This window comes from Lactuca sativa, chromosome 6 (assembly GCF_002870075.4).
Source record: "Lactuca sativa cultivar Salinas chromosome 6, Lsat_Salinas_v11, whole genome shotgun sequence".
Classification (NCBI taxonomy): domain Eukaryota; kingdom Viridiplantae; phylum Streptophyta; class Magnoliopsida; order Asterales; family Asteraceae; genus Lactuca; species Lactuca sativa.
Genome location: NC_056628.2, coordinates 104,443,854 through 104,457,201, shown reverse-complemented (window position 1 = coordinate 104,457,201; position 13,348 = coordinate 104,443,854). Strand labels below are relative to the sequence as shown.

General features: G+C 40.3%; 1 protein-coding gene across 1 annotated transcript; it reads left to right on the top strand.

The window, feature by feature from the left end:
• Positions 1–525: 525 nt before the first annotated feature.
• On the top strand, positions 526–1,962 carry LOC128126851 (WD-40 repeat-containing protein MSI4-like). The gene is made up of 6 exons (XM_052764991.1): positions 526–627; positions 736–803; positions 901–1,000; positions 1,106–1,185; positions 1,714–1,786; positions 1,885–1,962. The coding sequence occupies exons 1-6, from the start codon at positions 544–546 to the stop codon at positions 1,960–1,962; spliced, it is 483 nt and encodes a 160-aa protein (XP_052620951.1). The 5' UTR covers positions 526–543.
• Positions 1,963–13,348: the final 11,386 nt, after the last annotated feature.

Genomic DNA, 13,348 nt, shown 5'->3' with positions numbered 1-13,348 from the left:
ACAAAAGGCTGCTTTCAGTATGATCTAGAATTCAATGAGCTACAGGTTTGTTATTCTTCAAACTTTGCTTGGTTGAAAATGGTGATCTGTTCTATTATATATATATATATATATATATATATATATATATATATATATATATGTTGCTTATTTGTTAGAAATTTTCTAACAGGGGCAACTGTGTCATTTAACAGAGCTGATGTATTGAGAGAAAACATAGAAGCAGTGTTTGCAGCTTGTGATGCAGCTCATGGAAGATGAGCAAAACTTCTTGGTGTTCGTGCTCTTTTGCATCCAAGACTAAGGCTTCAAGACTTTTTACAAATATATAACGTGTCACAATAATTTGTAACTGCAACAGAGAAGGTAAACAACAATTTGTTTGATTAATAATATTATTATTGTTGTTATAGATGACAAAACTGAAAGCAATGCTTGATCAAGAAACATGGGTTGAAGTAGATGTGCCTAATGAATTCCAGGGAATTATGGATTCCCTTTCTAGAACAATTGTTCACTATTTCTAAATTCCAATTACTTTGTATGTTTCAGTGGTCTCCTGACAAATCATCCATCTTTGGAAGCTCAGCAGAAGATGGTGTCTTGAACATCTGGGATCACAATAAGGTGTGTCAACTCAACCAAAAACCACTTTTACTTTTATTCCATTTCCCCCTATTCTTTTCTTGCAACAAATTGTTTTTTTTAATAAAAGGTTTGTTTGTTTGTCTACAGGTTGGTGAACGTTCTGGTCCAGCCTCAAAGTTTGCACCTGGCTTATTGTTCAGACACTCTGGACATAGGTATATATATATTTAATTTTAATTAATGGTTTTCCTTTTTACAAAAATAAAAAATAGATAAAAATTGAAGCAAGATTATATTGTGCTGTGATTGAAGGGATAAGGTGGTTGATTTCCACTGGAACTCGCATGATCCATGGACAATTGTCAGTGTGTCGGATGATGGTGAAAGCACAGGTGGCGGTGGAACTCTACAGGTATGTATATATATCACTTATTTATTATTATTTTAGTTTTTATTAAAATGTTATTTATATTGATTAGTTGAAATGTTTGTTTTGTTTGAATGATGATGTGTGTAGATATGGAGGATGATTGATTTGATTCATAGACCACAGGAAGAGGTGATTAACGAGTTGGAGCAGTTAATCACCTCATCCCTGTTTTTGATGTTGAAGTTATTTCCGAATTTAGGATTTGGAAATTTGATTCGAGTCTATTCAACTTGTGAAGTTTTCTTTAATTTATTTTCTTTTTAAAATTAGTTGCAATGGAGTTTAGATTTCGAATCAATGTTTCATCTGTTTGATAAAAAAATGTTTCTCTAGCTTTCAAGGAATAGATCTGGTACAAGCACTTAAATAATTAGAGAAAAATATGACTACATCCACTAATCCATAGTTTTTTTCAATTTTTCTATGAACGCAATTGGTATGAGACATTTCTTGCGGTTAAGTTTTTTTCATTGCTAACCAATAATTGTGACATTGAAACCTTATGCTAGTTTCATTTCAAGTGATATAGATTCTGTGAGAAGAAGTTCTTGAGCTAATGGGAGACCAAAGAGTCAACATCCAGAAAGCATATTTATATCTTGCTCTGACCGATTAAATTATTGCTAACACATATTAATTAACTACTGTACGCATATCAAATAATTCTTGAATTGTTGGTTTTTGATTATATGCAGTCAGGTTCTTTTATCTTTTATCCCCCGCTTTAGTAGCCATCTTTGGAAAGCCCTTGTTCTCAAAACAAAACAGGTGATTCTTACAATTGTCAAACTGAATTTTATCTATGGTTCTGGTTGCATAATTATTGTATTCATCATTTTAACTGAGATCTTATTTTACTTTGTCAGGATATGGACATCCAAGATAGAGAACTAATAAATGACTGGCTCATGATCATAGTTTACAAAGAATATGGTTTTGGCTGAAAAACATATTACCATATGGTATGCATCTTCCTTGAAACTTCATGATCTTAGGCCTCTGTGTTTGTTTATTTAAGGTGTTAGCATAAATGGGAAAGCATACTTTTGAATGTCACATTGTTGCCTTCACTTATAATTTGCATAGTGTCGATTGTGCTTTAGAATATTATTAATTTATTTTTATTTCTCCTTAGTAACTGTGGGCATAGCACCACCTGTTTTTGTGTTTCTTTTATTGTGAGGGCAATCCTTAACTGTACCAGTGGTTCCGATTATTTTGGTCTCTTAATGGGGTATTTAACCCTTGGCTGGGAATTAAATAGTTAAGCAGATTTTTGTGATGCTTATCTGAACTTGAAGAGTTTTTTCACCTCTTGAACGTGAGAATAGAGTTTCTACCTGATCCTTTATAGGGGATACTTTTGACTGGTGTAGGGAAACTCTAATGTTACTATGGATTGTCTTAATTGCCTTAGTTTCGACTGATGCGGAGTGTTTGACCAACACTAATGCTAATGCCTAATGCCTAATGCTATACTGCTTTGTCTTTCTTTGTTGGTAAGACATTTGTATGCTAAACCAGATGCTAATGCCTAATGCCTAATGCTATCACTTGTGGTTTAATTCAGATTCTGAGACAAAAAGAGTCATAGCTGGGCTGTTAATGTTCCTGTTTGTTTTCATTTATGCAGGTAACAATCTTGTAGAAAGGACTTATGAATCAGATGTTAATGGTAACAAGTTTAACACTCGAGTCCATACGATTAGATGTTAATGGTAACAAGTTTAACACATGTGTCTTTCTTATACATACAGATTAAATGCAATGGATTGTATTTTTTGTATATGGTATTTTATTTAATATTATGCAATGGATTGTATTTTTGTATATGGTATTTTATTTCTATTATGAGAGATTAAATGCAAATTTAATTTATAAATTAATAAATATATAAATATATATTTTTTTAAAAAAAAAATTAAAATTACGATACGCAAAAATGTGTGTCGTCTTCATTTATGACATGGCCTTTCTTGACGGAGGCTTCCTTGATACGCATTGCGTGTCATAAACACGTGCGTCGTAAAGTTACGACACGCAAATGCGTGTCGTCTTCCTTTATGACAGGGCCTTCCTTGATACGCATTGTGTGTCATAACCGCGTGTCGTAAATGCGCGTCATAAATGCACGTCGTCTCTCTTTATGACAGGGCCTTCCTTGAAGCACATTTGCGCATCGTCTGAGCGTTTTACGACGCGCAATGAGCGTCGTAAAAGGCCTTTTTTCTAGTAGTGTTGGTAATCTTCCCCTGTGTGACAAGTGAAAATACCACCACAACCCCGGCCCCTGTCGTGAGCTATCATGTACAAATTGTGATAAGAAGGGACACACAGTCTGATTCTGCAAAGCTCCAGCCCAATCAGCCAATCAATCTTCTGGAGCAGGCATTGGTCAAGCCTGCTAGCCGATAACACTGGAAGAGTCCTAGCCATGGGACGGGAGGAGGCAGTCACCGATCCCACTGTTGTTTCGGGTACGTTCCTTCTCTAAAATTCTTATGCTAGTATTCTTTTCGATTCGGGTGCTGAAAGAAGCTTTGTTAGTCATACGTTCAAACATAATCTAAAACCTAATCCCCAACCATTAACCGAAACGTTTACCGTCGAGATGGCTAACGGTGAGAAGGAGAGCGCTAGCGATGTATTCATAGGTTGTACCCTAACCTTGAATGACTATTCATTTCCCATCGATCTTATGCCAGTTTCCATAAAGAGCTTTGATGTCATCATTGGCATGGATTGGTTGATTCCCAATCATGCTGATATCCTCTGTTTCGAAAAATCCATCCATCTCAACCTTCCTTCGGGTCAGACTCTCATAATCTATGGCGATAAACTCAGCTCCAACCTCCGCATCATTTCCTGCATCAAAGCTCAAAAACTCTTGCGTAAGGAGTGTCAAGCATTCCTAGCCCATGTAATCAATGAAAAACAGGAAGTTAAAGACCTCGCGAGCATCCTCGAAGTTTGTAACTTTCCTGATGTGTTTCCGGAAGAGCTTCCAGGAATCCCTCCCGAACGTCAGGTCGAATTCCGCATTAACATAATTCCTGGAGCCACCCCCGTAGCGAAATCTCCGTATCGCTTAGCTCCAGCAGAAATGCAGGAGTTATCCAGTCAACTTAATGAGTTGCTTAGTAAAGGATTCATAAGACCGAGTTCCTCACCCTGGGGAGCTCCGGTATTGTTTGTTAAGAAGAAAGATGGATCCTTCTGAATGTGTATCGACTACCATGAGCTAAACAAGTTGACCGTCAAAAACCGATATCCCCTTCTGCGAATAGATGACCTCTTCGATCAACTCCAAGGAGCCAGTTACTTCTCCAAGATAGACCTTCGGTCAGGGTACCATCAGCTACGAGTTCATGAGAGTGATGTTTCCAAAGCAGCTTTCAGGACTCAGTATGGACAATACGAGTTTATAGTGATGACCTTCAGTTGAACCAACGCACCAGTAGTGTTCATGGACCTGATGAACCGGGTGTGTCGTCCTTATCTGGACAAGTTCGTCATTGTGTTCATTGATGACATACTTGTCTACTCCAGAAGCGAAGAAGATCACAAACAACACTTGAGGCTAGTGTTGGAAACCCTTAGATCCGAGAAGTTGTATGCGAAATTTTCCAAGTGTGAATTCTGGATTCGGAAGGTAACTTTCCTCGGTCACGTGGTAAGCGAAGAGGGTATTCACGTGGATCCATCCAAGATAAAAGCGATAGAGAATTGGTCGGCACCGAAGACACCCACAGAAATTCATCAATTCTTGGGTCTCGCCGGCAATTATCGGAGATTCATCCAGAACTTTTCCAAAATCGCCAAACCCTTAACCACTCTGACACAGAAAGGTGTACCCTTTTGTTGGAGCGAAAAGCAAGAAACCGCATTCCAGACATTGAAGAAAGCCTTGTACAGCGCGCCGGTCCTGTCCTTGCGCGAAGGAACAGAAGACTTCGTTGTTTTCTACGACGCGTCTAATCAAGGCTTAGGTTGTGTGCATATGCAAAAAGGAAAGGTGATTGCATATGCCTCATGACAACTGAAAGCACACGAGGTCAACTATACCACGCATGACTTGGAGTTAGGAGTCGTAGTCTTTGCACTGAACATTTGGAGACAGTATCTCTACGGGACCAAGTGTACGATCTTCACTGACCATAAGAGCCTGCAACACATCTTTGATTTGAAAGACTTGAACATGAGGCAACGGCGATGGGTAGAACTACTCAGCGATTATGAGTGTGAAATCCATTACCATCCCAGCAAGGCCAATGTGGTAGCAGACGCCCTTAGCCGAAAGGAGAGTTCAAGCCGAAAAGTGAAGACCCTGACGATGACCATCCATTCCAACTTATCCATGCAAATCCGAGATGCCCAGTTAGAAGCCCTCAAACCCAAGAACGTGTCAATCGAAGTCTTGAAGGGAACGTATAAGAAACTTGAGATCAGAGGTGACGGAGTCTACTATTTCATGGATCGAATCTGGATCCCAAAGTCCGGAGGATTCAGGGAGATTGTCATGGAGGAAGCACACAAGACCAGATAATCTGTTCACCCAGGCTCGGATAAGATGTACTTGGATCTCAAGAAACAATACTGGTGGCCAAACATGAAAGCTGAGATAGCTACGTTCGTGGGCAAGTGTCTGACTTGCGCTAAAGTTAAGGTCGAGCACCAGAAACCCTCGGGTCTGCTCCAGCAACCCGAGATACCCGAATGGAAATGGGAGATGATTACCATGGATTTTATCACCAAGTTACCCAAGTGTCCGAGTGGGTATGACACCATTTGGGTAATTGTCGATCGTTTGACAAAGTCTGCTTAGTTCATTCCGATCAAAGAATCATTGAAGATGGAAAGACTCGCGCGAATTTACATCCAAGAGGTAGTCCGACTGCACGGTGTACCTGCGTCCATTATCTCTTATCGAGATAGCAGGTTTACCTCCAGATTCTGGCAGTCTCTCCAAAAGGCTCTTGGAACCAAACTAGACATGAGTACAGCCTATCATCCTCAGACCGATGGACAGAGAGAGAGAGAGAACTATCCAAACCCTGGAGGACATGCTTAGAGCATGTGTTATCGATTTCGAAAAGTCGTGGGACACACATCTGCCTTTGATCGAGTTCTCGTACAACAACAGTTACCACACCAGTATCAAGGCTGCTCCATTTGAGCCCCTCTACGGTCGCAAGTGCATATCCCCTCTGTGTTGGGCCAAGGTAAGGGACACGCAGCTAGCCAAGAGTCGAGTCCCCGACACTGCTCTCACTGGTCCTGAAATCATCTGCGAAACCACCGAGAAGATAATCCAAATCCGAGAATGATTGAAAGCTTCACGAGATCGCCAAAAGAGTTACACAGATAATCGCCGGAAACCTCTGGAGTTCCAGGTTGGAGACCGTGTCCTGTTGAAGGTCTCGCCCTGGAAAGGCATGGTACGCTTCGGAAAGCGTGGGAAACTTAATCTGAGATACATTGGACCATTCGAGATCCTCACCAGGATCGGTCCTGTAGCCTACAAACTTCGATTACCCCACCAGCTCAGCAACATTCATCCCGTCTTCCATGTTTCAAATCTCAAGAAGTGCTTATCCGATGAAACCCTAGTGATTCCTTTAGACGAGATCGAGAACAATGAAAACCTAAACTTCGTGGAGGAACCGATCAAAATCATGGATCGAGAGATCAAACGCACAAAGCAAAGCCGCATCCCGATAGTGAAGGTTCGCTGGAATGCCAAGCGGGGACCGGAATTCACTTGGGAGCGTGAAGATTCGATGAAACAGAAGTATCCGCATCTCTTTCCAGATCCATGATTCGTATCTTGATTCTGAATTTCGGGACGAAATTCCCTCTAACGGGGGGATAATGTAACAACCCAAAATTCGTAACATTACTTGTAATCCTTTTTGTAACCCATTTCGATAATCCATTCGTCGTTTCCAATTTCGTTTACGATTTCGCCATTTAATTAAGTCATCAATTTGAGTTTTATATTATGACTTAATGGGTATCCGAATACATTTAGAACTCATTTTAACCCTCATATTCGTAATCGGAAAATCTTTAGAATCAACCATATCGGGTTACGACAACTTGATCGGGGGCGACCAAAAGCCCCATATAACGTCGGTATCGGGTAGAATTCCTCCGTGTCCAAATCTTAGACATTATTTAAAGTGATTTAAGCTTCCATTTGAAGCTTTTTCCCTCTCTCACTACTCTCTCTCTAACCTATCTCCTCAACCAAGATTAAAGGTCCAAAAACATAGAATTAAGGCTCCAAATCTTTGAGGTAACATTCCTAACTTGTTATTCAACCTCTTAGGCCTTCAAATTCGTGTTTAAACATTGAAAAAGGACCATCATCATGAGTTTACAGCCATGGAGCATGCTTGGGCCGTAAACTCAAGTAAATGGGTTTTTATGCCTTAAAACCCCTCCAAACAAATTTTGGGACTTAGATATGAATTAATGACTTACCAATTCGGACTTAGAACACCCTAAACATGGTTTTTGAGGAGTAAACATGAGTTTACTACCCAAGAACAAGATTGGGCCATAAACTCCTCATTCATGGAGAGTAAACTCAAAAACAAGTGTTTAAAAGCCATTTAAACACACCATTAGCCTTGGAATAAATCCTAGAATCAACCACAACCAATTTGGGGACCTTAAACATAATAAAAACCCTTCATTTGAGAGTTTACGGCCATAACCCCCAAAGAAAGGTTCCAGGGCCGTAAACTCATTTAGATGAGTCAAATGGTGCCCAAAATTCATCCTAAGGCTTGTATAAATTGTTAGAATCACATATGATTATTCTAAGGCCATTAAATCAACAATTCATGGGGGGTATAGGAGCTTACGGCCGTAAACTCCTTGTTTAGGGCCGTAAACTCCCTTTGATGGTCCATTTGGTGGTAAAACTTATTCCTATGCCTTAGATTAATTTATAGCAACCCTTCCCATGTGTCAATTGACCATTTGGCACTATAAAATCCCATATTCATGAGTTCATGGCCGTGAACTCATATGGGCATGATCTTAGGGCCGTAAACTCCCTAAGGAGTTTACTCTTGAAGTCCCAAATCATTATCCAAGCCATATACGTCCGTAGATGTTACCCGGGTCACTCCAAACACTTGTTTTGAAGTGTTTTCGCTCATTGGAGTGTATTATCATATCTAATTAGTGGGTTATAGTCTAATTAGATACATTTGGATATTATTTCATATTACATAGGAACCTCGCGTGTTATCAAGCCCCGAACCAACGTTTAGCATCCAAACAGTTGCGTTTTCTCGTCTTGTGAGTTCATACCCCTACCCTTTTTCACTGTTTTCAGGGGGAATACAAGAAAAGTACAAGGGATTACTTGTACTAAAAACTTGTTTTACATGTGTGTGTTTCATATCTCATATGCTTTTTAACACTGATTGTTATAACTGATAATCGTTTGAACATGCAGAGCACGTAAACATATATTTGTGAAATAGGTTATAAACTGTTATGTTTTATATATCTCACAAATGGTTTTCCATATTTTATCAGTTAAAAGCATGACATTTGAACCGTTAACATAAAATTTAGTACACTATTTTGTCCTCGGTAACACTCCACAGAGATACGCAAGTGGAGGATAGTCGTATTATTACTAGTAAATTTGTTAATCCTATATAATTGGAGACACGTCCTCAGTGAACACTCCACAGAGATACGCGAGTGGAGGACCACAACCGTAACCAGAATCTCTTAGATAGGGAGCGTGACTTGAGTGTATAGATCTATACGGGGCTGACTACCCCACACTTGGCTGCTAGCTACAGCTGAACCGAAATGGTTCAAGGGTGACGAAAGTCATAAGGTGATGTGGACTACTTATTGCCATATCTAGTCTATTGTATGGTTATGGAACTCGCAATTAGGATAAAAGAGATTTACTTAATAGTAATAATGAATAAAGTAATTTATTTACTTTGTATATATTAGTTTTATATATGTGTTAAAACTAATACATTTCACAAGGGTAAACATGTTTTCAGTATACATCTTTCACATTTGGTAACCAACATTCAGGAAAATATGGGATTTTCCTAGGGAAAACATTTGTACATAACCAGAATAGTGTAACATATAAGATAACTAAACCATACATTTCACAAGGGTAAACATGTTTTCAGTGTACATCTTTACATTACATTTTGGGATTCAATAACGAACTTTTAAGAAAATATGGGATTTTCTTGGTGTGTAACATTTTCAGAAATGGAAAGGAACTTGTACATTTTTTTCACAAAACAAAACCGCTTATGAACTCACCAGCTTTATGCTGATTTTCAAACTGCTTGTATTCTCAGGTCCGTATTAGACAGGTACCCGATGACTCCTTTTGGCGAAGATGGAGCGCGTTCAAGACACGTCTTGCTTTTGTTTATATATACATATGTATAACAATGTACAACGTTACTTTTGAAACAAATGTAAACTTTTATATATGTAATGTAATGGTTGTTTACTTTACTTACTATGTGCATTGGATTTGATACTCAACGTGGAGTCAACCCCGTAAATGTTTCCGCCTTCGGTTTTCGGGGTGTGACAGATTCGTTTTATGCAGGCACTTTTGTGCCTTGATGCACTAGATAAAATGAAGGTTTGCACTGAGTTTATTGTCATAGATACTTAGTGTTTCGTTGGGGGTAGGTAAAGGCAAACGGCCTTCTTGTGGCACATAATGTCGGCATGGTGGGGGCTTAACCAATCCATGCTGATGATCACATCAAAGCTTCTAATATTAACCGACATCAAGTTGATTTGAAACGAGTGGTTATTTAATGTTAACGTGCACCCTATGAAAATTCTGTTTGTTGTTTCTGTTTTCCTATTAGCCATTTCCACCGTGAATCTTTCGTTTAACTTTTGGGGATTTTAATTTAGTAAATGTTTGAATTTATGACTCACGAAACTCCGTTTTTCCCCACTATCGAATAAAATGCATGCATAGATGTTGTTGAGGAGAAACGTACTAGTGACTACAGCCGGATCCTACACCACATCTCCTTTTCCCATATCTAGGACCCAATTCGATCCTCCTGTGTTTCGGTTGTTTGCCTTGGGACGGTTCCTTTTACAATGACCGGTTTCTCCACACCCGTATCATGCCTAACTTGCCCCAACATTGTTGGGTTGAGGGTTGTTTTGTTGTGGCTGAGATCTGTAATATCAGGTGGTGTGCGTTTTATGATTGCAACTGGTGCAATGTAAGTCTTGGCATGCGCCATTGTGGTTGAAATTGCATTTATCACACTTAGGTAGAGTGTCTGCGTATGACCTTGCAGGTGCTGGTGTAGTTGATGTTGGTGCAAATGGAGTTGGTGTGACCGGAGTGGTAACAACATGAAATACTATGGTTTGTTGTTTCTTGGATGATTCGTGATTTTGTCGTCCTTTTCTTTTGTTTCCCCGGTTGTTCTTGTTGTTGTCCTCATTCATGGTTTCATCGTTGGGAGTCTTCGTGCCTTTGTTATTCCCATGGTCGTACAACTTTTGCGCTAGGCGCTTAGCACTATTGAACGCTAAGGAGTTTGCAGCGATCACATTCCACTGGATTGGAGGAGTTAACCCCCAAAATGAAGCACCTAATCTTTTTGATTTTAAAAGTTATCATTCTGGGGCATAAGAATGCCAGTTTACTAAACCGGGCAATGTATCGTTCGATGTCAGAGTTCTGTACGGTAAGATTCCTAAGTTCCTGCTCAAGCTTTTGTACTTCGCCTTGGGGATAGTGCTCATCCAGCATCATAGTTTTGAGGTCTTCCCAAGACATGACATTTGCAACAGGGAGAGTAAGGGCCTTGATGTGTCCGTTCCACCACGAAAGAGCCCTGTCACCAAAGGTGCAAGCTGCAAATCTTACTTTTCTCTCCTCTAGACACCTGTGAATCTCGAACACAGACTCGGTCTTTTCGATCCACCGAGTGAGGGCTATTACACCTCCACTTCCATTGAAAGACTTCGGTTTTGCATTGGTGAAGTCTTTGTAGGTGCAGGTTCTTTGGGGCCCTTAGTTACCCCCATGGTTGGAAATTCCTGTCCCATTTCCATTACCACCCCCGTTAGTACCTTGGTTATTGTGTTCTAAGGATGTTGTGACCGCAGTCGAGACTACCGCCTGGAAAGCAGCAGAGTTCATTTTCGGTGGACGCGGCGGTGGTGGTGTTGCTGATGCTGTAGTGTTTATGCGGATATATCCTTGGCATTTTCATTCTATGAGACAGGAATGGCGATGAGTTTATGAATTCATTTGTTTCTAACGGTTACAGTGGTCTGATTATACTGGTAATTCAATTGTATTATATCAAACGTAAATGAAAAGAGAGAACATAGCAGATTACAACATCACAAATAAAACACAGAACATTTTCATTAATGATAAATTCTGAATACATAAATACATGAAAATTGACCTTTGAAAGGTCTACAGTACAGAGAGAATAAAATATGCCACCATAACGACTCTACGAGTAGTGTAATCAATAAATCGTAGGGTTAGTCCTACATACATAAAGTAAAAGAAAAAGAAGTCCCATCAATAGTAGTGGTGAGTAGGAGAGATCATACTCGCGTCGAGACGTATCTGGAGGTGCCGATGACGAAGTGGAAGCGCCCTGGAGATCTGGCTAGCAGGCGCTCAGTGCCTAGCATCCTCGCCTCTAGTGCAGCCTGTCGCTCCTGATACTCCCGCACTATGTCCTGGTCTGCCTCTCCGCCCGTTCCACCGCAACCCTCATCGCGCCCATCTGATTGGTGGTCGCCTGGGGTTGATCATCAATATCCCTGGTCCGTCTGACCATCACAGGAAGGGCTCGGTCCGTTGGCCCTCCATGGCTAAGGTCATAAAATCTATGCTCCATTCCAAACCGTGGAGGTATCCCCTGTTGCCTGCTCCACCTCCAGATGTCGTGGGCCTACGGGGGCATAGGGCCATTGGGGCCCATCCGATGCGTGGGCACCCTAGCCATGTAAGGTGGGTCGATGAATTTAGACTCAATGTCCGAGTCATCCTCCTCCCCTTCTTCTTCCTCATCGACTTGTTCCTCCTCTAGGTCTTCCATTGGCTCTTCTTCACAGTCCTCCTCTATCCAACCTCCATTTCCCTGATTGGAAAATAAGGGTCACCCAGCAAGTGAAATCCAGCCATCTCATATGTACGAGAATAAAAGTACAAAAGGAGATATAAGAAGATACATGAAGATGCCAAAATACTCCTATAGTAATTTAATTGTTTATGTTTGGTTCTCTAAGACTTTGGGTATTAAGTTGGCAAGTTTTAGATTCGTTGTCCACCCTGATCACTCCCAAACACATGTTGGTCGTATTTTGAATAAATATAGCTGATCAGGCCATATTTATCCCCAATACGATTACATAACTGCCTAGGTTTAATGTTGGGTCAATTGGAAAAGAAAGCTACAAACCAAGGGGGAGATTGTTGGGTATAAAATTGTGTTTTATACTTTTCTTTTCTAGGCAACTGTATTTTTCTATAGTCTAATATGTGTTTGTGGCTGTGTTCATGACCAGGTTGGTGTGTACAGCCGTAAATGGGTTGACGGCCGTAAACCTGTTCACGGCCATGAACCCGTGTACAACCCATGTTCTCTATATATTTATAAGTGTTAAGGGTGAGGAGTAATGAGTAGTTTATGGCCAAGAGAGAGAGAAAGGAGCTTAAGTGTGTGTGTGTCTGAATCTCATGTAAAGGAGCATCATTCCATTCATCAATACATTGAAGATTCATATTATTCTTCTTCTACTTCATCTCTAATTTTGATATGGCATCATCAATTTGATTGGGATTCCGCACAATCAAACGGATATGATTCATACACAAGCAAATTAGGGACTTACTCTGTAAACTCGTTCACGGCCATCAACCCGTGTACGGCCCATGTTCCCTATATATTTATAGGTGTTAGGGGTGAGGAGTAGTGAGGAGTGTACGGTCTAGAGGAGCTTAAGTGTGTGAAATCCAAGGGGTGTTCTAGAGAGAGAAAGTGAATCTTGTGTAAGGAACACATTCATATCATCAATAAATTCAAGATTCATATTATTCTTCTTCTCCTTCTTCTTCTTTAGATCTTGCATTATACGTTTGATTGGGATTCCACACCATAAAACGGATCTGATTGATACTCAAGTGAATTTGTGGACTTACAAGTGGTATCAGAGCCTAACCGGTGACAATTTGGATCTTCGTGTGTACGGTTGTAATCCTTGTGCGGCCGTGTACGGCTGTAATCCTTGTGCGGCCGTCAGTTTGGA